Source organism: Podarcis gaigeae (genome assembly GCF_964106915.1).
Source record: "Podarcis gaigeae genome assembly, chromosome: 8".
Classification (NCBI taxonomy): domain Eukaryota; kingdom Metazoa; phylum Chordata; class Lepidosauria; order Squamata; family Lacertidae; genus Podarcis; species Podarcis gaigeae.
This window is the reverse complement of record NC_139684.1, coordinates 70656358-70683980: the sequence shown is the minus strand read 5'-3', so window position 1 is coordinate 70683980 and position 27623 is coordinate 70656358. Positions and strand designations below refer to the sequence as shown.

General features: G+C 42.0%; 1 protein-coding gene across 1 annotated transcript in view; it reads left to right on the top strand.

Annotated features, from left to right (window-relative positions):
- KDM1A (lysine demethylase 1A) overlaps positions 1-24695 on the top strand; it is a 35915-nt gene extending 11220 nt beyond the window's left edge. The window contains exons 3-20 of the mRNA XM_083750707.1: positions 1520-1579; positions 8391-8524; positions 9400-9478; positions 10163-10255; positions 11223-11329; positions 13341-13422; positions 13950-14044; positions 14322-14464; positions 15595-15685; positions 16138-16272; positions 17074-17147; positions 18424-18535; positions 19873-20005; positions 20826-21013; positions 21659-21773; positions 22508-22635; positions 23052-23198; positions 24128-24695. Of these exons, the coding sequence (XP_083606833.1) occupies positions 1520-1579; positions 8391-8524; positions 9400-9478; positions 10163-10255; positions 11223-11329; positions 13341-13422; positions 13950-14044; positions 14322-14464; positions 15595-15685; positions 16138-16272; positions 17074-17147; positions 18424-18535; positions 19873-20005; positions 20826-21013; positions 21659-21773; positions 22508-22635; positions 23052-23198; positions 24128-24313 (2102 nt within the window). The 3' untranslated portion in view covers positions 24314-24695. The remainder of the gene's footprint in view (positions 1-1519; positions 1580-8390; positions 8525-9399; positions 9479-10162; positions 10256-11222; positions 11330-13340; positions 13423-13949; positions 14045-14321; positions 14465-15594; positions 15686-16137; positions 16273-17073; positions 17148-18423; positions 18536-19872; positions 20006-20825; positions 21014-21658; positions 21774-22507; positions 22636-23051; positions 23199-24127) is intronic.
- Positions 24696-27623: the final 2928 nt, after the last annotated feature.

Sequence of the window (27623 nt, the reverse complement as noted above, 5' to 3'; positions counted from 1 at the left end):
CACTGTTAAAAGTACCCTTTTCACCATATGAAACAGAAAAGATGGGTATAGTAGTTCATTGAGAATAGATAGCCATGATATGGCTCCTACTGGGTCTGATTACCAAAACTTGAAGTTTTACTGTGTTCAGAGTAGGCCAGAATGGTATTTTGAGCTGCTTACTGATATGTTAGTATATGGTTCAAATATGCTCCCCTGTTAGCTCCCCTTGAGTCCTGAAAGGTTATTTTGCATGTAGGAGACCTTTATTAATCATACTCGTTCAGAGAATTGGAGCTTCCCATAAGGTACTGTTTTGGAGGCATGTTGACGTAGGCGTAGCCTAGCAATGTGTAGCTGAGGAGCAGCAGTGTATTCCCAATCCTTTTCCTTTTAGAGATGAATTACATAGTTAGAAGCAGTAGAATGAAGCTCAGGCCTGGTGTGGGTGGGTGGGTGCACCCACCCAGATATATAGATATATGCCACTATAGTTTAGTGGTATACATACATATAACACTAAACTATAGTTTAATATTACAAGAATGATCCTGCTTCAACGCAAGTTATCCTATCTCCCATTCCTCCTCCCAGGCACAGCTAAGGAGATTTGAAGCATTCAGTTCCAGTTTAAATGAACTGTAGCTTCTTATTGCCTTCACTATGATTTATTGAAACAAGCACGGATCAAACCATGGCTTCTCACCCTGGCTTGTTTAAATAAATGGTAGTTGAAGCTAATTACAGTTTGCCTTTATGACCCACAGTGACAAATTGCTGTCACTTTAAACCAGGTCATCCTGGTCGTGTGCCTGGTTGTGTGGTGGGATTACTGGGCGTGCTCATTCCCACAATGTAGGGGAGAGATAATTTAAAGACTTACTTCAGGGACATGTTTTTCATGCTTCTTTCTCAGGATCTGTTGAAAGTTCTAAATCCTGTAGTTCAGTTCTTTATATGTGTCAACAGTACGCTTATGGGTGAATGCTAGAACAGTCAGCATAAATGTTATTTAGTATTTGTGTAGTTGTAGCCTGCATATAGAGTCAGTGAGTTTCTAGCCTTAATATGTTTGTAGCTTGTGGAAGAGAAGTAAGATAGCATCAGATTGGTTCATGTTTCCAAGCAAGACTTGGCTAAGCCGTAACAGATCCTTGGTGTTTCAAACCCTTGGCTAGACTGTCCATCTACATATTCTTCCTACTGGCCACAGGAAGTATTATCTTTATTTTGTACTAATCTGTTTAAAAAAATGTTTCATAAATTTTTAACAGCTAGGTGCCCTTCAAATACGGTGTATATCTATTGCTCATGCCCCACAGGAGTCTGACAAAGGGTTCCAACAACAAGGATGAAGCATTAGAAGATTGCACAGTGTGATGCCCTTGACCCACATTCCAGAAGATGGAATTCTCAGGAAATGTCCCCCCACTAGTTGGTGAACTACTAAACCTGAATCGCCAGCTATCAGGTCTTCATGTCCCCAAATGACTTGAACTTGTGGAGCAAGGTCCCTGAGATCTCCTCTTTCCTTCCACAGGGCAAGCAGGAGGACTTCAAGACGACAGTTCTGGAGGGTATGGAGACTGCCAAGCATCAGGTGAGGGTGGCGTTTGATGCTTGCCACTTAGTAGCAAGAGCCCCCAAAATCAGGGATTGATGCTTGCAAGTGCATGTGTGTGGGGGTGGTGGTTAGGTTTTAGCATGAGGTGCAGGAGAAATGCATTTGCCCACTGAAAAGGAGGGATTTCTATTGCAGCTGGAGAACATGATGGGAAATTAAAAGAACTCTGAAATTCATTGGACAGATTTCATAGCTTCAAACCCCCCTCCCCCATTCCCTGTGTTTGGTAGAGAAAACAGAGTCACTTTACAAGTTGAAGGGGCAGTTAGACTCCTTCCTTTCAGAGCTGTAGGACCTTTTGCACAGTGTGACTCTGGGATTTCACGGAATGATATTGAGAGGAATATCCTTTTTCTAGTTAGTTGCTGTATGTTTACATAGAATTAGGGAGGAAAGCCCCAATGAACTTTGTGAGACTTAATTCTCAGTAAACATGCAGGAGGACTTCAAGAGGATAGTTCTGGAGGGCATGTGGATTCTCCTTCCTTGGAGGTTTGTAAGCAGAGGTTGGATGGCCATATGTCAGGGATGCTTTAGCTGAGATTCCTGCATTGCAGGGGGTTGGACTAGATGACCCTTTGGTGCCTTTCAACTTTCGGATTCTATGATTCTATGCATAGGATTGTATTGTAAGTGATATAATAACCACAGAGTATGCAGACAGTTCTAGTTTGGTTTCTTTAAGAAGCCTCATATAGTTCCAGTTGATGCACATGGGGTAGAATTTATGTCTAAGAAACCACAATTTTGAAAGCTCTTTTTGGTTCATGAAACAGGATCTATGGACTTGGCCCTAGGTGCATTTGAAATTGTAAAACCAGTGCCGATAAGACATGGTTTCTAGATACGGTAGATTTAGGGGTGCATAGTTTTCAATTTTTTCTTCAATTTATTTGCAAACCAATGCATGTGTTAGATATATCACTTCTTCAGCTTCACTTATTTGTGTGAGTGGTGGAGCAAGAGAACAAGACGTAAATAATTAGAAATTCAGCCAGAAATCTCCATGGTAGTTTAGATATGTCAGTAGTCAGACTGCTCTTACTTTGAAATGTATTGTAAGCATTAGAAGTACTTCTTGAAAGGTCTGCAGTGTTGGCTTTTGAAAGAGTGGGCAGGGAAAATGCTTGGCTGCATTTCTGATGCAGTTTGATGAAGCTTTAAAGATTTAAGGTTTGTGTACAAATATTTCAACGGGTTGTTTTTTTAAAATGTCTCAACAAGGTGTTATATTTGTATTTTCGATTATTTTGAGTCCTTAAGTGGAGACTGCCTTAAATATTTTTTTCTGAATTTGGGGTGAGTGGGTCATTTATTTGTTAAATTGTATCCTGCTTTTCTTCCATAGAGGAGGAAGATCCAACATATTTGGATTTCCCAGGCAGGCTGCTATTCAGTGCTTGCCTGGCTCACCACTAAGCATCAGACTTCAGAAATGGAACTGTGTCAGTACGTTTGTTTTGTTTTCTGGGCAGTCTTTTGGAAGGCAGGAGTTAACACACATAAGCCAGATATGCACCTTGATTCAGGCCACATGATGGTATCATTTCCAAGTTATGCATTAGAAGTGGATTTCTGTCATTGCCAGAGATTGGTGTGACTGATTCCTACCATCAGACTTTAGGAACCAGCCAGAGATGCAAAAACTCAAGCTCAAGGGCCAGCCAAATGGTGATCTCCAGGCCTTTGGGTTTCTGCCCAGACCACAGCCCTCACTGCTCTACACCCTCCAGTGATTTTACCTGGCTGGAATGTGTGCTTGATCTGTAATAATACCTCTTGCTCTCCTGGATGCAGAGTATTGAGCATCTAGCCACACCCACACTTCGGCTATACCAACCACTTTGTGTGTAGCCCGCAGAAGATTACACATGGAGTGTTGCCCTCAGGCAGAAAGGGTGCCCCAGCTCTACTTCAGACCCATGGCACCCTGCTAGCATTTTCTTTTTCATATACAGTACTTGCATTTTGGTTGAATGCTGCTAGGGTATATTTTTGTCTTTGGCGTAACTGCACACATTGACATAGAGGAGCTTGCTTTATGAATTGCTATTCCAAACAAAACATTTGGAAATAGTTTCACCTGTATCAGGATTTATTTAGCTGGCTCCACACCAGGAAGACTTTCTTAAGTGAACTCTGAAAGCTGTTCATCATATTGATCTATATTAAAAATGTGCACTGTGTGCTGTTGATTATATTCTACACACTTTTGACTTGATTTACAAGTCACTTCCTCGGTGTACAATGAGTTCCTGAGCAAGATAAAGCAGACGAGCCTCTAATATATGGACTTGGAAACTAGTTCTTTGATGTTACACTGAACTGTGTGTTGACAGCTGCTCTGTGCTAAAGCACCCATGCTTAAATAAACTCTGCAAGTTTGCACGCTTCCTTATTTTGTGTGTTTCTGCCGTACAGTTTTAAGCTTAACTGCAGGTATAAGGCCTAGAGATCTGATTACTTAAAATAAAATCGAAACATCTCAAGATACTGAATTATGTGGCAGAAACCAAATTTCAGCGATTGCACTCTGTGGCAGCAAATATTTGAACATTGCATTGTATCAAATACCTTTCCAAAATATGTAACCATAATGCACTTGCAGCTGAAAGAGACTGATTTTCATAGAGGAGAACACAATGCTGGACTTAGATGGGAAGATCTAGCACAACTCTTTTCTGTTTAATTTGTGTAACTAGTAGACTGCAACTTCTCAAATCTCTTGGCTGGATTTATATATTTTTTAAATATAAATGTGCTCTTCGGAGCTTGCCGTGTTATGAATATTTATGTAGTGAATGTGTAAACCACCCTTCATGAGAAAACTGCCGGTGGCTTACGTGGCTACAGCAGGCGGTTGCCAATGTGCCTGCATGCCCATCAGTACCTCCTCTGGCACCCATGAAGGGTCTAAATAAATATCCCCTCAAAAATCCACAATGCACAGGAGATGGTGTTCCTCTTGGCACTAGCTTGACCTCACACACATGCTCCCATTTCTTGGATGGCAGTGTTAGTCACCCACTTCTGTTTCATTCTGAACAGAGGAAAACTACAAAGTGCTTCTCTCTGTGAAGCTGGTGTACATTTCATTTCCCCATTGATGCGGGGCATGCTGGTACCATTTTGTTGTCCTGTCTTTATTCTGTTATTTTAGATGTGGCAGCCATTTTGTGTTATGCTACCACCACCACAATTTTGTCCTATGCCATGCCCTACTGAAGCCATTTTCTGACTGGTGCCCTTGGCACTTCCTCAAAATTCCAAATGTGCTCTGTAGATTTAGTTGGCAAAGGCAATTGCTCCATCCTCAGGATGCCCACTGCAAAGTTCTTTCCTGATTTTCCAGCATATTTGAGAGAAAATGAGGAGGAAGGGAGTTCCCCTCCCTTCCATGTTGTGGTTTTCCAGAAAGCAGAAGCTTTGAGGGCAAACTGTGCCGGAAATGAGATAAGACCCTGTTACTTGACCAAGTCTATACAGCACGGGCAGATAAGAGAAGACAACTGGGATTGGGCGCTGTCAGGGTGGCGAGGAAGGGACTGGTGACTACTATGAAGTCAATGCTTCAGTGTGGATATATGTTTGAAAGTACAAGGTTGGAATGTAGTTACCTGAAGCAAGCTTTAAAAGGTACAGAAAACTTGCAAGAAGAAAAGGTACCCCTAGGAGAAACGGTTACCAAGGGAAAGGAAGGTGGAACAAAGCTTGTGGCGAGCAGGAAAAGGAAAGTTTGCTTGTCCAGCCACAACTACAACCCAACATTATGGCCATATTTGCAGGCACATTCCTGCTGTATTCACTTATCTGAAAGGTAGGGAGGGCTGCCATACTTTTTCTAACCAACTGAGCTAACTGAGCCCTATTGTTTTAGATTTCCATTCTGTTGTTCCCCACAGAAGATTAAGTTAACCAGTGGGGTATAACACCCATCACGTCAGTCACTTTTCTTCCTTAGCTGACTCATTTTCTCCCAGGTTTAGTTTGTCCTCTGAATGCGTTTTCGGCAATGCCAAACTGAAATGCGTTTTCAGTTGTCTTTTGTCAGTCTTAAAAGCGTGGTCTGTCTATTCCTAACTCATCATTTAGAGCTGTCATTATTGCTCTTGCAGGAGGCATTTATCAGTGCACTTGTCACTACATGTCTGCCACCAGCTCTTAGGATTGTTCTTCACAGATATTGGCCACAAGGCTTGTTCTTAGTCCTGCAGGTGTTGCTTATTGTCCAGATCACTCATTGTATAAAGACACAGAGTATTTGGACAGAATTCAGTAACTTAGCCACTGAAATTTCAGGTAAAGCTATTTTGTTTTTAAGAAACTTGCACAAGTTAAATTTAGCTTTAATGGCATAATATGTATTAAAAAAGCAATTTATTTCACTCATCACATTACAACTTGTAAGTCCATACTGTGTTTCTAACACTGTTAAGATGCCAAGTTTTTTCTATTTTTGGTGTAGTGCAAATACTTAGGCTGTCATTATATGTTTGTATATTCAGCCTGAATTCCTAGAAATACTTACTAGGGAATACAATAGACCTTACTTGGATACAATGGACCTTACTTCTGAATAACCATGCATAGGAGTATGCTTTCAGTTGTATTCCCATTTATTGCAGTGGATAATGATCTACATGCAACTGCCTGTAAATTATTTGTAGGATTGCATGTAAATTATTTGTAGGATTTTAATCTTATGCACTCAGGTCTGTGTTGAAGCATCAGTGTAGAACCAATGACTAGATCTGTATTTTGTGATCTTTTAGCACTTTACAGGATTTAGCTGCTTTTATTTCTGAAGAACTTAATACCTAAATAATGCTTATTCTTGCAATAGGAATGAGTGTTATTTTTAGGGCATTTTATGAATTCAGGGAAGCCTTCTGTTAATAGCACATGAAGTTGTTGCAGAGTTTTAGCCCGCCCACCTTTTGGTAGGTGGCATTAAAAACAAAAAACATTTCAATATAAACCTGCAGTTGCTTTTACTTCAGTCTTTATTTCAGTCAGTCACCTTCTCGGCCTTACTAAAATCTGGAAATGTCAACGATAGCTGAACTATTTTTGACATTGTGAAATCGGAAATGAGAAATTTTGTGCACTCAGCACAAGTTGTTGTAGAAGGGTAGGGCTTTTGCCATAGAGACATTAAGACCTCAGTCCTAAACCCACTTATCTTTGGGTGAGCCCCATTGAACTTTCTGTGACTTACATGTGGGTAAACTTACTTAGGAGTGCCCTGTAAAAGGTGGGGTTTGGTAGGGCTGTCTCCTGCTATTTAGAAAAAAATGAAATGATAAAAATTGTAAGTAAATCAAATTAATATTTGTGAACATTTGCATATGATTAAACAGATGTTGGATGACCATCTGTCACAGATGCTTTACTTGAGATTCCTGTTTTGCAGAGGGACTAGATGATCCTCAGGGTCTCTTCCAACTCTGATTCTATGTTAAATCAATATTTTTAATAGAAAAAGTATACTTTGGGTGGTTGTCAGCTAAATTAGAATAATCCCACTGAAATTAATGAACATGAGTTAGTTAGGGACATTAATTTCATTGGGTCTACTCTGAGTAGAACTTCGTTGGCTACAATCCATAGTTGTTGGTTTTTTGTTTTTAAATGATTGCCCAGTTACAGATGCCTATTGCATGTATTGAAAAAAATTTAAATTGGTTAATCTTATGTATTAATCAATGAAGGATTGCGTTCCTAGATTTTATTGAAGATGAGTTTCATTGCCTCCTTTCATTCCAATCCAAAATGCCTGTAAAATGCAAGGGTCTAAAAATGAAATGCCTGGGTATGGAATTAGTGTTGCAATGTTGCTGTCAGATTAATAGTCAAAAACCTGTTTGGGGGACTTGCTTGGTAGTGTGAGGAAAAGAACTTTGCTAATGTAAACTAGAAATGTAGCAAATACATTTTGGCATCCTTGATTAGATTGTTAAATTGATGCTGCTTGCAAATCGCTTGGGTTTCTAGGTTAACCATTACCTTGACGTGATAGCCTTCCTTCCTCAGTCTTCATGATCCTGGAGTCTGACCCCTTTTTTTACTTCCACCATTCTGTCTTCCCCCCTATTCCTACAGATGTACCAGACAACTTTACCTCTCCTGAGGTCTGTGATTGCCTCCTGGTCTCAGTGGGTTGCTGCTGTTGACCGAACTGCCCTACACTCCAGGTCCTTTTGTGCACCTTGCCTCCTGCCATCCCATACCTGGTCATGCCTGACCTGATTCCTTTGTTTCTCTGTGTCCTTGCTGTTCCTGAGAGGCAGCTGTGCACTCGCACAATGAAGATAACTTCTCCTATCCACTATTGACAGCAAACGTGCTCTGCTTTCTGTACAAAGCACTTTGGTAGTTGCCTGCTGTTAGGCTGGCTATATGAATGCTTGCCCAATCCCCCCACCCCACCCTGTTCCACAGTTGTCCACAGTGGATAACTTTTAAATGGGCAATTATTGCATTCTCTGCACTTTACAGTATAAAAATCAAGAACTTTGCCATCGGTTGATCTGCCTAACTGCACTATGACACCGTGAATGTGTTCATACACATTTGAGTGCTAGCCTGTTAAGTTGTGTCTTGCTTTAATATATAAAAGAACTAAGTTTTAAAAAGTAAGGCGGTCCAAATATTTTGCAGGCAGACACAGTTTGAGGTGACACACTTGCACTTCTTAGGCAAGGATGAAAGTGTCTCCTGGGTTGCAGCATCCTGGCTTCCCAGGTGTTTCGGCAGTACTTGTCACATGTGGGTTCTTTCATTGTAGGTGTGGAAGGTGCAGCTTTCCAGAGCAGACTTCCACATGATCGGATGACGTCACAAGAAGCTGCTTGTTTTCCGGATATCATCAGTGGGCCACAGCAGACTCAGAAGGTGTTCCTTTACATCCGAAATCGGACGGTATGTTGATTGCTAAAAGTTTGATGGAATATTCTCAGTGGTCTTTGGTACTGGGGTCTTTAGTTTTAGGTTGTTGTTGTTAATTGAATTTATATACCGCCGTATACCAGGAGGTCTCAGGGCAATTCACAGAAAAGTTTGTGTATGCACTATATCTTCAAAGCACAATCTTTCCCTCAAAGAATTCTGGGCACTGTAGTTTGTTAAGGGTTACTGTGAATGGTAATTCAGGAAGGCTTAACCCACAGTGCCCAAAATTCTTTGAGGGAAAGAAGTTTTTTTGTTTTTGTTTTAAAGGCATAGCGTTTACACAGACTAAGACTCCAGAGTGAGGAAGCCACACACAGTCCTCAGGGCCAAATATTCAGATGCACCAGCTTCTTAAAACAACAACCAACCAGTCTCAGGAGGTCTGGCTAAAGGAAGCTGGTAGGCATGGAGACGAGTTATGACATTGCCAGGAATTGTTGAAAATATTTCAGATTCTTTAAAGAAGCCCATTCTGCTCCAAACCCAGCTGTCCAAATACTGGTTCTTGTGGCACATCCTGACAAACATTCATTTTATTAAGAACAGAATTTGTAGCCTTCCATGGCATTTGCATTTTAGGGCATTGACTACTCAGATGGACTATGCAGCCCAATTAACTTCTGTTTCATTAGCCATATTCTTTTCTGTACATCACTGGGAAAACATGCCAGTCATTCCACTTCATTAAGAAAGGTACCCATAGGCAGCACGCTCACTGCACATAAGAATTCTTAAGTGGTCACAAAGCATATATATGAAGAGTTCTCCCCCTCAATGCTTTCTAGTAATTACTAGCTCAGTTACAGAATTTACAACAGTTTTGTATGTTTGTGTCATTCAAATAGTTGCAGCTTTGGTTGGATAACCCAAAGATTCAGTTGACGTTTGAAGCAACACTACAACAGTTGGAAACACCCTATAATAGTGAGTTGCCATTCTTACTTTGCACATAATTGTAAGCTCATTGGGATACTTGACTAGTAAAGAAAATAACAGTAACCCTTTTCATGTACAGTTGTACCTTGGTTTTTGAACAGGTTAGTTCTTGAATGTTTAGACTCCCAAACACTGCAAACTTGGAAGTGACTGTTCCAGTTTGCGAACTATTTTTGGAAGCCAAACGTCTGACAGGGCTTCCAATTGGCTGCAGGAGCTTCCTGCAGCCAATCAGAAGCTGGGCTTTGGTTTTCAAATGTTTTGGAAGTTGAACGGACTTTCAGAACTGATTCCGTTCGACTTCCAAGGTACAACTGTAAATCCAAACTGCTGTTACAAATAGACATTTGTACAGTCAAGTCTCTTCTTCAAATGCTGAGCAGAAAAAGCCTCTTGTGACTATTAAAAACATATTTTGCTTATGGTTATTTCTAGGAAGGAGTTTCCCAATTTGTGTGTGCACTGGGGAAGTTCGCTCTGAAAATGCCTTGTTTATGTACATGCCATTCAGAGCCCATGACTTCCCCATCCAATAGCTCAATATGCGAGCTATTACTGCAGGGAGATATCTAAGGATTTCGGAATAAGCGTTCCGCCACTACAGTGAAACTAGCAGCATTGTAGGTCTGCTCTTCAACACTTTGTATATTAAGAGACTTTTCTATTTCATAGGTGATACTGTACTAGTTCACAGAGTCCACAGCTATCTGGAACGTCATGGCTTGATCAATTTTGGAATCTACAAAAGAGTGAAGCCCCTACCAAGTAAGGAGTTCAAGTCAACACTTGTTCTTTGAATCAGAACGTGTCATTTGCTTCATCATTACAATAAAGATTTGGCAGTGGGTGGGGTGGTTAATTGTTCATTTTCAGGCTTGATATGTCATACATCGCTGTCTGGAGTGCAGACTCACCTTTGTGGTTTATGCCATATATAAATTCAGTTTGAAGCCCAGTGCTCTTTCTGCAGCCCAGCATGTCTGTTTGCCTCCTATGTTGCAGTCCTTCATCTGAAGCTGTTTGAAGACAGTTTTGAGACTAGACTGAACGCTTCAGCTGCTAGTTCTCATCCCTAATATATTGCTCACTCATTGTTTACATCTTGCCTTTCTTTCACTAGAGAAATTCAAGGCAGTTAACTATAAAATCAAAATGGTTCAAAGCAGTTCAGTGGAAGGAGTCTCATCCTTTCTTTTCTCCTGCAAAATAGTCAGTCACTGATGAAGCAAGAGAGGGGAGGGGTTGGAAGGCAAGCAGGCAAATGACCTTTCTGATAAACTTCATCATCTGGCTACTGTGTCCTTCTGTAGATCTGAGTGCCTGGCCTTGTGGTGCTGTGTGCCCATCAAGTTCAGAGGGTTACTACGTATGGAATTCTGACCCTTTGGAACAATTACTTTTCTGTTAGGGTTCCAGGTTTGATCCAAGAGTTCTTTCCTGGTTGCTGATTTGGTAATATTTTCTGATGCATCTGAAAACTTAGTTCAGGGATTTGTACAGACAGGGGCTTGGTTTGCTTTCCCTCCTAGTGCTAGCATGCAGTGTTAAGCAAATTTCTTAATCTTGTAACCTAAAAATATATTTCCAGCTGACAGAGAGGGAGAAAGAGAAAGAAACAGAAACAGTGATCATAGCTCATATTGGTCCTAGCCTTGCTCATTTTGCCAGAACCTAGCCTGGGCTAATGAGTTCACTAACATACCATTGTTTATCCATGCATTTGTGCTTTTAGCTAAGAAGACTGGCAAGGTGATCATTATTGGTTCTGGGGTCTCCGGCTTAGCAGCAGCTCGCCAGCTACAGAGCTTCGGAATGGACGTCACACTTCTAGAAGCAAGAGTGAGTGTCTTGCGCAGTATGTCTCAGCCTTGTAATTAAGTCCAGAAGTTACTGGTCTACAGTATTTTTACTAGGACCCTGCTTACCCACACATACCTGTACAGATCATTTGTGGCCTACTGACAGTTCACATGATGGCACCACACATCAAAAACAGTAGAAAACCTCTGCTGAATGAGAAGGAGGAGGCTAAAATATCCCTGGAAACTGCCTGAACATCTTTACATTGCGTTTCAATCCGTCACACGTACCTTTGAGCATGGCCTCTTCTGCACATCTATGTTCTGTCTTATGCAAAAGTGTAAGATGCAAGGGTTATGAGGACAGACTTTCTCTGCAGTGGCATTTGCAATCTGTGGCCCTCTCAGATACTCTAGCGGGTCCTTGCTGATCATTTTCCATCACTACGTAAAAACCTGGCTTTTTGAAAAGCCTTCCATGCAGGCTGATCTATGCTGTTGTAAAACAGTAATGGCCACCAGCTTGGATGGTTTTGAATAGACAAATCCATGGGGTGTAAGGCTATAAGCAGCAATTAGCCACGATGGCTGTGCTCCGCCTCCATGATTTGAGGCACTATGCTTCTGAATACCAGTTGCTGGAAACAGCAGGAAGGGAGATTGGTATTGTGCCCATGTCCTTGCAGGTTTCCCACAGGCATCTATCTGGTTGGTCACCATGGCAACAGGATGCTGGACCAGATGGGTCATTGGCCTCACCCAGCAGCCTCTTCTTATGTTCTTAAATGGCTGTGTAGCACTTTAATAAGTCATATTACCTGTTTTATTTTACTGTAAGATGGTTTACCATCTTTATCATAATATATTTTTTATTTTTTTGATATTTTATTTTATTTTGTAAGCTGCTTTGGGGGCTGTGTGAAGAAGAGAATGAGGCACAATAATAATTTGAATAAGCACATGAAAAACTTGTTTGTTCTTATGCAGACCTGTTTCTTGTTTACAAGCCTCTTCATTTCCCCACACAGGATGCTACAGGGCCTGAGAGATGGATTTGATTAGACACAAATTACAATGAATTCAGGCAAGAGATGAAAAATGTAGAATGATTTTATCACCAAGGGTATAGTAGTGTAACAAAAAAACCCCCAAAAGTCTTCTGATTCCCTGGCCTTTTATAACTGCTTCATGTTTTTAAGATACACACCTAAAATACTTTCTGTATATCTAAAAGTGCAGCTTGTATAACATGGAGTTAGGATTCACAGTGGCTCCCAATAGTGGTTTTAGGCATTGGAACTTGACTTTGCCACTGAAATAAATGTGAAGCAGCCCACATTAACATTCATTTTTATGTCTGAAGAATATCAGTGTTAAGCTTTAACCAATAACGTGGCCTTGAGCCCTCTTGTTCAGTGTGCTCTTATCCTTGACCTTACCTAATTCTTCCCGTGCCAGAGCGCTATTGCCAGTCTAGGGTAGACAATACTGAACTAGGTAGACCAATAGTTTGAAATACAGGTAACTCTGTAACTGCTTCCAGCAGTGCATTAGAAGTTAGATAAATATCTACTCTTAATTAATACTGAAATGGAGCTTCCAGATAGTTTTCCTATTCATGCACTGACCAGACTTAGACTTAGTTGTATTACGTGCCTTCAGATCATTCTTGGGACTGATGATAAGTTCAGAATGTGGCTGCAGGGACATAGTTAATAAAGAGAAAATTAAGACAGGTGTCAGGGTAATACTTTACAGGTACAATTCTCCATCAAGCTGCTGCAGTCTGTTTCCTCTCAAGGGGCTTCCCGTTTAGTTTTAAAACATATTTGGATTTACTAACCTGTTAGCCAATTTCAACACTCTTGTTTCCTATTCTGTTTTTTGTGTTTTTTTTTTACAAGAGGGTTCGTTTTATTTAAAACTCGCTGTCCAACACTTTTTGAAAAAGAAAGCATTACTGCTAGTGTTTCAAAGGGTTTACTAAAATTAGCATATAGTTCCAGTGAAAGCCCTGTAAATGTAACCCCTGGAATTTTTCTCTCTTAAAGGATCGTGTAGGGGGCAGAGTTGCCACTTTTCGCAAAGGAAACTACGTTGCAGACCTAGGAGCCATGGTGGTAACAGGACTTGGTGAGTCTTTAAAAACAAGTCTGAATTCAAACTCTGCATCTATGGGCTTATTACTGAGTAGTTTTGCACATTCCTTGGCACCCAATTTTTATGATTGACAATAGCAGTTCTCCATGGCTTCCTCATATGAATATTTTTTCTCCCTTTTTCTCTCTCTGGCCTTACTTGGTGGGCCTGTGGCCTAATTCAGATTTTTAGTTTATTTCATCAGACAGTTGATCAGTCCTAGATCATTCTCTCTCCGAAAGGGAAAGGTGAGAGAAAGCAAAACTAGAAGGAGAGAAGGAGGGCCCTTCCTAATCTCACTACTGGGACTCAGAGTAAACTATCCAATATTTGTGATTAGTTTTATCTAGCTGTATTTTAAGAATTAGATGTGTTCCTTCTGCAAGTTTTCCAAGTTTCAGTTCCTTCATTTGCTAGATACAATCCCTCTGGAAATGGGAATCAAAACAATTATATTCTTCTCTGTACGATCTCTCTCTCTCTCTCTCTCTCTCTCTCTCTCTCTCTCTCTCTCTCTTTAGGAGGAAACCCAATGGCTGTGGTGAGCAAGCAAGTAAATATGGAACTGGCCAAAATAAAACAGAAGTGTCCACTCTATGAAGCCAATGGACAAGCGGTAAGTTTGATGTTTCTTGGAAACATTCACTTGAGAGAATAGTTTGGAGCAAAATTACATACTGGCTTGAAAATATAAGTCTGTTGCTAAGCTGTTGTTATACTAGATAATATTTTCTTACTGTTTAATCAAACTCTTCCTCCTACAACTTAACGCCTTTAGCTGTTCTGCCCACATTTTAAAAGGGCTGGGTGGTATATAGTGTGTGAGCGGAAAGTGCTTCTTGAGCTTTTGTTGCTGTTTTACTTATGATTAACTTCAATGATCTTTCTTACAGGTTCCAAAGGAGAAAGATGAAATGGTAGAGCAAGAGTTCAATCGTTTGCTGGAAGCTACTTCATATCTCAGCCACCAGCTGGACTTCAATGTCCTTAACAACAAGCCTGTCTCCCTGGGTCAGGCTTTAGAAGTCGTCATACAGTAAGTGAGGTTATGTTTCATTGATAACTCTGAAAATGTCCTCAGCTGTTGCTGTTGCTGCTGCTGTTGATGAAATTTATCTGTGTGAAGAAAGAAGCCTAGCTTAAATTCAGTGGATCTGACCACTGTGTGTTAAGTATATTTTGCTGGAACATGTCTTCAGGTTTGTAGTATATTAACTCTCAGATGTCACTTTTGCCTGCATGCCTTCAGAGATGCTCTGTATAAGCAATGACAGTGACCATTTCACATGGGGGTTCTGTTCCAGGCCCCCATGCGTGTCGGCAAAGTGGGTAGAAGCCTGCTCCGCTTCTTTACACCCCACCCCCCTTCTGCTGCCTTAAGGGTCCAAAAGGACCTGTGCATTGGCAATCACATGTCAATTAGACGCACCTAGAATGGTTGCCACTTGTATTCATGTTTGATTCTGCCTTGAACCAAGCAGGAGACTGCCAGTCAGTGGGCTTTACAGCTTTCCTTGAGTGTTAAATACGGGTTTCTTGTGTTTTTGAAATGCTTGCCAAACGTTTCTGTATCCCCCACCACTTCATCTGGGAATTTGATGGAGTTGGCTGCTGACAGAAGGCAGTTTCACACATAACCTGAACAGTACTTTGAGGCAGCTGCTTGAACTGCTGTCTAGCAAGTGTTGCAATATGGTCTAAGCCATGCGTGGAGAACTTCATACCCAGGGGCCAAATGCAGCTCTCGGGGGTCTCTCTTTCTGGCCCTTGGGGCTTTCCCACGCCACCCCCTCACCAGCTCTGCTTTGCACCCTCCTTGAGTGTTTTTGTGTTGGTAGAATACATCCTTGAACTCTGGCAATGCCTCTTGCTTGTTTGTATGGAGGATAGGAATGGGTGTGTGTGTGTGTGTGTGTGTGTGTGTGTGTGTGTAGAAACTACCTGATACAAAGGTAATATTTGAATTTGTCACTCAAACCACTTTTGCCTTTGGACCTGCCCACAAGAAGCATGTGGCTTGTAGAAGGTTTGCAGAAGGGAATGTGGATCTTGGGCTGAAAAATGTTTCCCCATCCCTGGTCTAGGTCCTAGACGCTGCTGCAGCCTGAAATCCTTACTCTGCCTCTTGTTTTGCCATCTGCCATTCTTTCTCTTTTCCTTACGTAGATTGCAGGAGAAGCATGTGAAAGACGAACAGATTGAACACTGGAAGAAGATAGTGAAAACTCAAGAAGAGCTTAAAGATCTTCTTAATAAGGTCAGATGCTTATCCCAGCTTGAGACACGCACAGCTCCGTTCCCTTCTTGGTGTAGGAAGGTTTTGGTCCCATTTTAGGGCCAGTGCAGTGGCTTGGAAGAGTCCTTTATCTGTGCAGTCCTACATATAAGAGTATGATATGCCATTGCTGTAGAACAGAGCTTTCCAAACTTTTCAGGTTGGTGACACACTTTTTATACATGCATCATTTTGTGACACAGTAATTCAGTTTTACTAGCAAACTGGAGGTTAAACTGACCTCCTTCCAGCCCTGGGCAGTGAGTGGGGAGCATTTGCCCAACAAACCTACAGTACACCTTGCAGCCGACACACTAACATGTCGTGACACACAGTTCAGTAAGCTCTCCTGCAGAGTCCTGAAAGGTACAAAAGGGCTTTCCCCCTCTCTTCCTGCTAAGTGTTTTTTCTCTCTACCCCACCCGCCTTTATAGATGGTGAACTTGAAAGAGAAGATAAAAGAGCTCCACCAGCAGTACAAGGAGGCATCTGAAGTAAAACCGCCTCGAGACATCACTGCAGAGTTCCTTGTGAAGAGTAAGCATAGAGATCTTACTGCTCTATGTAAGGTAAGGATCAATGTGAAAATGGCTTTGCCTACTGAATATATATATATATTTTAAAAAAGAGTCCTCCAGCTGTTTTATATCACAGCTCAGGTAGTTTGCACTGCTACATATGACTGAATTTTGCATCTCATTTTTGGATTGGTGCGTAAAAAAAATACATTTCATGAATCTGTGTGTGTGTGTGTGTGTGTGTGTGTGTGTGTGTGTCAAGGCAAGTTACAAAGATGTCATAGAAGATAGTTAAGCATTGTTTCAAAAAACATCAAAAATAACTGAACGTAGCGTTAAAAACAATACAAAATGAACAACTGAGGCAGAATTCATTTTTATCCAGCTGAAGAAGCCTGTTGAAACAAAAAATGTTTCCAGAAACTGCAAATGGTGGGCTGGTCAGTGCTAAAAGTTATAGTAGAGAAGGAAGATGATCTCCTATCCTCCTCAAGCGTAATAATTACAGAGACCTGACTAGCTTCAACCAGAAATCAGACAATTTAGTGTTGCCAGTCCCATGCTATGGAACATTCTTCCAGCAGAAATTCAGCAGCATTCTTGCTTTTGACTCCCTGGGTCTCTTAAAGACTCTTTTATACTGAGAACACCTATGCAGCTATTTAAAACCTCTTGACTCACCAATCATTTTAATGATTTCCTTGATCTGTTTTTATATTTCCATGTGTGCATATGGCTGTATACTAGCCCAATATTTTATCAGAGGGTAAATGCTGTTATAAACACTAAATAATAAGATAATTCTTCAACATTGCTCTTCAGTAATGTTCTCTTTATCTATGCACTTATCAGGAGTATGATGAGCTGGCTGAAACACAAGCAAAGCTGGAAGAGAAGCTTCAGGAACTAGAAGCCAATCCTCCAAGGTATATATCTTGAGTGGCTGAATGCTAGTGAAGGTGTTGGGTTTTTTTTGCTTTTAGTTACGTCTTCCTTGAGTTCTGCTTGTCAAAGAGATGCAGTGGAAGAGTTCAGGTGATGAAGGATAAGCCAGCGGTTCTTGAACTGTGGTCTGAAGACCGACCAGAGGGTTTTGTTGTATTCACAACTAGTCCCCAGGTTCATGATGAAAGTAGCATTCTGAAGAGTTGGTGGTTTCTTGGAGGCTCCCACCGCATGTCAAAAAGGAAATTCGCTTCTCAGCCTAATGTTACCGTTTTAACCAAAAGTGGTTTGCAGTGGTAGAAGCATCAAAGAAAGCTTTGCAGCGTGCACTGTTCTCTGCTGTGTGCACATAGCACTTAGTTCAGTTGCAGCAGAAGGTAAATGCAGCACTTGAGCTCTAATTCATACTGCCTTTCACAGTTGGCCGTGTTTTATTTATTTCATAAAATTTGTACACAACTTGATTTTTTAAAAAAACCACACACCCAAAACCTCATAGTGGCTTTAAGGGGAGTAAACGTGGTCCTCGACTGAGCCATGTTTAAGGAAAACTCTTAGTAAGTTTATTGTAAAGCAAAAAGCCTTCACGGTAGGAGCAAGCTGCCATGGCACATAAAATCTGGAAGCTAGAAGTAGATATTGAAATGTTGACAACTTGAAAGAAGAGGAGCATGAACAATGGGGAAAGGAGGTCAGGGGGAGGGTACCCTTAAGAAGGATAGGGAGAATTTCAGTTGGCTGACCATTAGGATAGTGTGGAAGCTATAGGACTGGATGTGAAAACGGAAAGAGGAGAAGGATATGAAATGGTGAATTGTACATGGGAGAGAGGGTTTTGGCTGCTCTTCAAGGGACTGGATGAGTCCATATTTCACCTTCTGTTTTTTCTGTGCCTTAATGCTCTTATGAGTCTTGAAGGCAGAGATCGGTCTCTTCCTGCTTATAAAACCACTCTGGGCTGATAGGATAATATGCAGTGCAATAAAATTAATAAAAAACTGGGTGCTGTCATCAGCAACATTGGATAAAATCTGACTGAGAGGTGACTTTACAGCAGTCTTTCTTTCTCTGGTCAGTAACATTTCAGCCATAATGGTGAAAAGTAGTGAATGAGCTCCTGTCAAAAGTGGCTGTAAGCAAAGGGATATTCAGTTGTGTTGAAGGGCAAGAGGTTTGCAGACCCACCTGATACAGGACCATGCACTGGTAGCATCTCCCTAACAGCATGTTTTGTTTTTCTGTCAAATTTATTTGCAGTGATGTTTATTTATCATCAAGGGACAGACAGATCCTTGACTGGCATTTTGCAAATCTTGAATTCGCCAATGCCACACCTCTCTCTACTCTGTCATTGAAACATTGGGACCAGGTAACTCCATGTTTTCTCCAGACTGACATTTAAGTGAGTGTTTCAAAAGAAGTTTGAATTTATCCGTATGGAAAGATGGAATTGTGGAGCAACTCATGGCCAGGATTGTGTATATTCTGCCCTGAACACAAATCTGCTCCAGGGTGTAACAAATTCTGTACCTCCAAAGAGCCTGAATATTGATTTTGCAAAATTATTTCTTTTTAAGTTATTTTGCAAATAATTATGTATGAAGTCCCAACCTTTGATCACTGAAAGTGCTATGAATATGCTCTTTCCAAGCCTTTCCTCACAGGCACACACACTTTCTATGGCTTAGCAGTATGATTGCAGAATATACACAGCCCTGGCACCGTTTCTAAAATGCAGCTTTGAGACACAGGACACTCTCAAATACAGACTGAAAACTCCACCTGCACTTTATTGGTTTCTTTTGCAACGTTGCCAACCATAGCAGATTTGATGCTACTTGGATTTATTACTTCAGCATTCTGGTTTCCTCTGGGCTGGATGGGATGTTGCCTGGATCAGCTCCCCTATGCACACATGGTGGGGAATGAGAGAGCACCTTCCTCCCCACTTATCTGGTGCACCTTCAACACTACTGGATGTCCATGGTATAACATACTTAAAAGGGATATATCCCAATAAAATCCAATAAGGAATGTATCCAATAAAATCCAACGCACACTAGGCCTAATCATGCAAATGTTATTCCAAATAAATTATATGAAATAGAAAAAATGAAGGAAGATAAATGGCAATATAATGAAAGAAATGTGTATTGAATGGTAAAAATGGATGATTACCAGAGAAGCCGAAGGAAGACCAAAATTTGAATTTTGTTAAAATCAGATAAAATGTGTATGAGTGTGATGTATTGAAAATTAATAAAAATTATTTTTTTAAAAAAATAATATGAACCCCGACTATACAATATGGGTACGGGAATTTATATTTAGTATGCCTTTTAAGAACATTGTTCCCTTTTGTAGACGCTGACAGGTGAGACAAGCACGCTGGGTGGGCAGGAAGGAAAGACATGCTCTTGCTGCTGCAGCTGCTTCCGCCTTCCTAGGATATTCCTCCCTGATTTGGCTCAGCTTAGGCAATTTCCACTCTTTTCAGAATGCCCCCGCTTCCCCCCAGAGAGACCCGTTCACTGCAAGTAGCCAAATGTTCTGTTTCACATAAGCAGTAGGCTTTCATCATTGCCATCCGTGGGAATTTGTCACCACTTTTTTTCCATGGGCAGCGTGAGGGGAATTCACCAGGACCAATTAATTGCCCTACAAATTCACTAATGGGACATCTGAATCTCCCCTTCTCCATTTCAGGATGATGATTTTGAGTTCACAGGCAGTCATCTGACTGTGAGAAATGGTTATTCCTGTGTGCCCGTGGCTCTGGCCGAAGGATTGGACATTAAACTTAACACAGCCGTTCGGCAGGTTCGCTACACAGCCTCAGGTGAGCAAAACTTGCAGTCATCTCTGATGGTCCCGTAGTTTTAAGGCTGCTGTTTGCTCACTACCTCCAGGGAAAGCCAGTGGATGGTGCTGCACCCACTAGTCATGTGCCTTCCGTCACTGTTTGGTGATGAATGCTGACAAGGTCTCAGGATGTGATGTACATACGTAGACAATGAAAGGGAGAGCCAGAGCTTGAAAGTGGGTGTGACAAGGATGGGTGAGGTTTGTGGTGGACAAAGACACAAAGAGACCACAAATATTGTGGTTTGGGGGGAGTATATAGAGGAGAAGAGAGGCAGTTGAAACTGAGAAAGGGTGACAATTCAGGTATGAGGAGTCATGTCCAAAGATGTGAAGATAAATAGGGGCTGCTGTAGATGAGTTTGCATGGAATGAGGACAGCCAAAATTGGGAATAAGGGGAGATGTGCAAAAAAAACCCCAACTATAACTGGCTGTCATTCAGTGGCTTCAGGGCAAAGACAATACAGTGCCAGTAGGAGAGTTTGGTTTGGAGAAGGGAGAGGCAGATTTGAATCCCAAGTTAGCTCTAATGTCCTAAGGTGGAATTGCGCAAGCAATTTTGCAGAGTGATTTGTGGGGCTCTTGGAGATGAAGACCAATAGACATGATGCTAGGATTGTGAGCCGGCAGAATCTCAATCTACCTAATATTCAGGAACTAAAAAAAAGGGTTACTAGTACTTTAAGATGTCCGAGCAGCCATTCTTTCACCCATATAAACCTACCCAACAATACTAGTGATTTTCTTTCATGGCATTCTCTTCTCTTCCCCCCCCCTCCTTTTTCATTTTTCCAGGATGTGAAGTGATAGCTGTCAACACCCGGTCCACTAGCCAGACATTTATTTATAAGTGTGATGCTGTTCTCTGTACCCTTCCCTTGGGAGTGCTGAAGCAGCAGCCTCCTGCTGTACAGTTTGTTCCTCCTCTTCCGGAGTGGAAGACATCTGCTGTGCAGAGAATGGGATTTGGAAACCTTAACAAGGTAGCTTGAAATGTACAAAAGTGGAGCAGTGGGGGGTGGGGTGGGCAGCAAAGAGCAATTACACTAGCTATACACTTACCTGCTGTGAATAGGTGGAAGCTTTCTTCCTCAATTCATTTCGGTGTTCCATAGCTGAGAATAGAGCACAAAACCATTCATATATAGCTTTGCCTTTTTTGCTTCAGGCGGGGCCTGAGTAGTGCAATGTATACCACATGCTGAAGAAAATCATCCCCTAAAGAGATGAATCAGTTCTAGCAGCATTGAATCAGAAAGCTTAGCTTGCTTTCCACTTACACTTGATAGCGTACTTGGGGTGTCAATGAACGTTGGCTGGAAATCGGAGAAACACTTCCCAAAAGCGAATGTATAGTCTCTTATAGTCTGTTTCATATATATTAATTCATATGTGTATGTCAGGGTCTGAAGTATTTTCTGAGTTTATTTTGTGAAAACACAAAACTTGTATATAGTGACATGAAAGAAGAAGGGGAAATTATTTAAAGCACAGCTTGGAACTGGTGAGAAATGTAAAGCGCCACCCTTCCCTTGCGATCCATGTGAAAAAGACAAGCGGCAGCAAATCTTAAAACGCTGAACCAGACCAGAGTCTTTCCTGAATCCTAACGTTTCCTTCCTTTTTAGGTTGTGCTGTGTTTTGACCGTGTGTTCTGGGATCCCAGTGTAAATTTGTTTGGTCACGTTGGGAGCACAACAGCCAGCCGAGGAGAGCTTTTCCTGTTTTGGAATCTTTACAAAGGTAGTTGGCACCAAAGCATGTAAATATTTTCATGGGCGCCTTTGGCTGAAATCCAAACTGTGGTGGTGGAGTTGGATGGGGTGGGACTCTGCCCAGCTCAAAAAAGCTCTGCCAGCCCTCAGGGGGACACCAGTGTTCTGCCCTCAAAATGGTGCTGAAGTACAGGAATCCCCGTTCTGGGATAGGGCTGAGCTTGCCTGGCACCCACTGAATCCTGAGCCAGTCCTGTTGCTGACTGCATTTGATCTGATCCAGCCCCCTGCCCCCTTGCAATGCCAGCTTCTGGTTGCATGTCTCACCATAGAAACTAAAAAACTATAAATCCACCTTGCTCAGTGTTGCTCAATGTCACTGGCAGCAGCTCAGCCGGGCAGTGAGAAGTCTTCGCCTAGGCAATTTTGGTTGAAGTGAGCTCCCTTTTCTCACTTCTCAGTTGGAGACAGTGTGATTATTGTCAGAAGCAATATACATAACTTAAGAAATTCCTAAGTGGTTAGAAATGACTCCTACTTGGCACTATCTTTGCCTTCTGTGCCCTCTTAAGATGATAAACTCTGTCTCCTTAAGAAACAAAAGCCATCAGTTTTTGTTTGGCTCTTTATCTCAGTGAGAAATCTTGTTATTTAGGCTGTTTGCCAGAGAACCTTAATAAAGCACATTCCTGTGCAGGATGAAACTAAAGCTATTTGGCTAGCGCTTGCGTTCTGCTGATGTCCCAATAATCTTTTCCACAGCACCAATTCTTCTGGCCTTGGTGGCAGGTGAAGCAGCCGGAATAATGGAGAACATCAGTGATGATGTCATTGTCGGGCGCTGTCTTGCAATTCTCAAGGGCATTTTTGGCAGCAGTGCTGTCCCTCAGGTATCACGTGGATTTATGATTAGGGATTTATGATTAGAAAAAGCCTTCCAACAGAGAAGGGCCATTCCTATAGGTTAGGATTGTGTACTTTAGGCTGGCTATTGGCTGCAAAGAGAATCACTTCTGTATGCTTTGTTTTCACCACCTGCTGCCCTCAACTAGAACTGCTTGGACTCCCTTCCCTCACTCTGGATGTTCCTGCTTTCCATTCTGCAGACATGGGCCAACCTTGAAAGCATAGCTGACAGGAGAATAATTGGGCATTGCTTCCAGGCTTTTCAGGGCTTTCTGTTACTTGCAGTTTTCCTCAGCCTAGGAAAAAGCATGTGGATATGTGTGCCTGCACACATCCTCCTAGTATAAGGGACTTCACCAAACGTTACACACTTGCGTAACCCTCCCCCCTTTGTCCTCAGCCTAAGGAAACAGTAGTCTCTCGTTGGAGGGCAGACCCCTGGGCCAGAGGATCCTATTCCTATGTAGCAGCTGGATCTTCAGGAAATGATTATGACTTGATGGCTCAGCCAATTACTCCAGGACCAGCCATTCCAGGAGCTCCCCAGGTGAGAACTGCATTCAGATTAGCACCAAGAAGCAGCAGGATCCTTTGACGTTGTACCACATTTTTTCCCTGGAACATTTCATTATATTTATAAATTTATTTTTATTATTAATCTCATCCCACTTGGCTTCCTTGTCTAGCATGCAAGTACCATGGGTGGGAGCTGCTTTTTTTCTTAATTACAAGTATCAGTACAACTTCTCATGAAAGCAACCTTTTTACCTTTCTTCAGCATTTTTTTTTTGTGGGGGGGGGGGAGAATCAAAAGGGAAGATCAAAAAACCTGGCAACTTTGCTGGTTGTTAACATTGACTAGGAGCAACCCATAGCTGGGTGCTATTCAGGCCATAGAAAGATCTGATGTCTGCCCTTTGGGCTCACTGCAGTAGGTGTAAGGAATTATGAATAATGGGAATGAAGTAACAGTTCCCTCTTGCCACTCCCCACCCACCAAATGTGTTTGTTTGCAAACTCTAGAAAGGGGATGAGACTAAATTTAAGGTGCAACTTGGGAATTGGTCCTGCTATCTGCTTCTGAAACCAAGCAAGCGGCCTTACCCCAGTGCACTTGGGTCATTCAATTCAAGCACATACACAGAAGTAAGTTTAAACCAGCTTGAGATGCTGAATATGTTTTTCAAGTTCATGACAACCTGTGGCTAAATTTGCACTCTGCTTCCCTTTAGACCACAGGGAGGAAAACTGGTCCTCTGCCACATTGAAATGCCGAACACATTTCTTCTACTCTCTCTGTGGGCAATCCATATGGGATGCTTGATTCTGGGAAAAACAAACAAATGATAAAATTATTCCCAGGCGTCACTTGGAGTGACAGCTTTTTAGCAAACCTTCCTTGTTTTGCAGGTATGCTATATTCAGCAGGTAAACTGGGGCTCTTGTAACATTGCCAATCTCTTATTTCTTTTCCAGCCAATTCCTCGCCTGTTCTTTGCAGGAGAGCATACAATTCGCAACTACCCAGCAACTGTTCACGGAGCTCTGCTGAGTGGACTGAGAGAAGCTGGACGCATTGCAGACCAGTTTCTCGGTGCAATGTACACTCTGCCTCGCCAAGCTACTCCTGTTGCAGCTGCGCAGCAGGCTCCTGCCATGTAACAATGCAGTGGGTTATGAATGCCTTGCATGGACTCGTGATTAGAAGCAAGTGGCCTTCCTGGTCTGTAGCACTACCAATTATAAGGTGTAACCAGGAGTCAAAAGCATCGCCCCTGTTGAGCGGCCTTCCTAGACTTCAGTCGTCCAAGAACGCAGTTCCTGACTGCCACAGCAGCCTCGATTCTCTGGAGCGGTGCACCTTCTCCCCCAAATCCAGACTTCTGGTCTCTCTTGACAGAGATCTCTTTTGGTACAGATGCATTTTTGTTTGTTTCTTTCCAGGGTTTAGAACTCTTGTAAGTTAGCTGCTGTTAGTCACTAAGATTGTCTTATGTGGGTTTTGTTTTGGGAAGCAAAAATAAAACTTCCTTTTTTATAAAAACATGGACAACAGAAACACAGTTTCTTTTCATTTTGAGTATGTTGCAGGATGCAATGCCCTACTCTCTGCTATATGCAACTAAAAAGTTACAGATTGAGGATCCTTAACTGGTATCTAGAGATGTGAGGGGAAATGGCTGAGTAACTCAAGGTGCTTAGAATGGGTACTTGGAGGAGGCACATTGAATCTGGAACAGTTACAGATAAATGATGGTTCTTGCTAGGAAGCTAAAGGGGTGGAATCAGTTTTGGTGCAGGCAAAGTATGTGCTGGGATTTTCAAAGGCCAGGACAAGGAAGAACAAAATTGGAGGACACCAAGGACTGAGAAACTATATTTATGCTTGTTTTGTAGTGAGATTCCACTCTCCTGGCCAGGCTCTGAATCCTGTGTTTCATGGCCCAGTGTCTCATCCAGTCCTGTCTTCATTTGACAGGGTTGTCAGAGGCCAGTGGCAAGAGGTACCTGATATGCACAAGGGCAGGTTTTCTTGTAAATCCTATTCTATTATTGGGCTCAATTTCAGGGAGAAAAATTGTATTGTGCAGGTCCAAAAAATGCCTGGAAAAGTGCTAACTATTTAGCATCCATGTGGATCTTGAACAAGTCAATGCAGTTCTCTGTACTTTAGAGCTGTTGCCAAAACACTGTGGGTGGGGTATGCAAAATTGGCTGGGCTTTCTTCTTCACAAGAAGCAAAAGGTTTTTTCCATCTCAAAGCAATTCACACATTTGAGTAACATACAAATAGTTTTATTGATTAAGTACTGTAGAACAGACAGCATTAGTCAGAAGATAACATGCGGACAAATGTTTGCATTTAAACATAGCATGCAGACTTGTTGCTCTGTGACTAGCAGGCTAGCACCACCTGCTGTCCCGTGTGCAAGCAGGTTTGGGAGGTGAAAGAGCAGGGCCTTTCCCCAGCTGAACATACTAGCACCACAGTGCTTCCTTTTGAGTCAGGAGTGGAGTGATTGGGACAGTGCTGGTAGCTTCCTGGGTTCTGGAGGGCTGGCAAATGAGGATCTCTGAACACATTTTGCTAAAAATTGCACTTGCTTTCTCTTAACCTGAAAGCGAGGGAATGTTAAGGCAGGAGATGCTCATCTGCCTGCAAGCACACCATGTCAGGATTCGACAATCCCTTTCCACCCAGTCTTAACATTAGCAAGTAGAAAAAATATATTTTCATCTCTTAAAAATACATTCCACACAATCTGAAGGATTCTCAAGTGTTTATAAATGGCAGGAAGACCGGCGTGCCTTCCCCCTTGTGCAGACGTGGAAGGAGTAGACTGTACTCCCAACAGCCACAGAAAGGTTGAGCAAATCCTTTGGTCTCTAGCCAAGAGGAAAGAGAAAGGGGAAGAAGGATGTGGGCCCTGCACTGCAGTACCTTCACCACTTTATCCCTCTTTGGATATAAAGTTGGGGTTTCAACTGAAGCAGCAAGATCTTTTGTGGGGTTGTCTTCCACTGATGCCCAGGGTAGAGGGGTGGCATCATGTAAGCCTCTCTCATCTCATATACACATTTTGAGAAGGGGAAATGTCAATTCCAGAAAGCCCGTGAGACAATAAATGTCCTGGCTGCTTGCATACATATGGGTCCCTTCTGACAAATCTATGGCTAAAACTCAAGGTTCTTGGCACTCTTGACATCTTGTCGTAAAACCAGAGATGCACTAATGGCCTGAGGAAGTATGGCGTTACCTTACACTGGGCTGGCCTACCCAAGTATTGTCAATGGACTGGACCTTGTGAATCCAGGACTGTCTGCATGCAAATCATCTGCTCTACCACTGAGCTATGGTCTCTCTCTGGCTTTTCATTGGAGAAGCGGTTCTGCTTTTTGCAATGCAGGGAGGTGAAGGAGCAGGTCTTACTAGGTTATGCAACATTGTGCAGGCTGTACATGAGGGCAATTCTGACCTCCAGTTGGAAGAAGTTGCTTTTTTTGTTTCTCGACATAAAAAGGAATAATCACATGCAGCACATATAATTACAACACTGGAACTGTTTTTTTGTTTTGTTTTTTTACACACAAATTTTCAGCATTAGAAAGTCCCTGGGGGATTCCTACTGTATTTATATGCTACAGTTAAAACAAAAATTAACTTGCCAAAATGCTGGCAAATATTTACAAATACACTTTACAGCTGTTTATTTTTAAAGTGTGCAACTTGAGCCAAACAGTCTCTTGTTTCCTGAACTCACCACTGCTAGTTCCATAATACAATCAGCTCCTATTGCACTCAGGGTTAAGGTCTCCTTAGGGTTTTGTCATCCTTTTTCATGGGGCCATCAGTAAAATAACCCCCAACCGATACTGTAACAGATATTTACATTCATTCCTTATGCTTAGTGAAATGTAAGACTATCAACAGACCCCAGGCCTGAAAAACATTAAAAAAGGGGGAGGGTGTCCTCTGCCCTGAAGCAATAAACTAGCTAAAATAACTCAGGGCAAATTCATTTCTCTTTTACGGGGAGGTGGGGGATCCATAACGTGCCTTCAGAAAGGAGGCAGCAGCCTCATCCATCAAGCCCTATTGCCAAAGCTGAGGCAGATTCCTTGGTTAAGCAAGGCCAGGTGTTACTGTTATAAAAGCTTCCTATCTAATCTGAAGTGGGGGGGCTTGTATTCTTCCTCTTCCCAGCTGCTCAAGTATGTTCTAGGAATGTGGAACCTGTGGCCTTCCAGCAATAGTTGACTCGCAATTCCCCATCAGCCACACCCAGGATGGTGGTCAAACTCTAGCTGGAGGGCTCACAACGCTCCCCATCTAGGGAACAAAGGCCTAAGACACAGATAACTGGTTCCTTTAAAACAAAAAAAAATCCTTCCAGTAGCACCTTAAAGACCAACTAAGTCAGTTCTTGGTATGAGCTTTCGTGTGCATGCACACTTCTTCAGTGTATCTGAA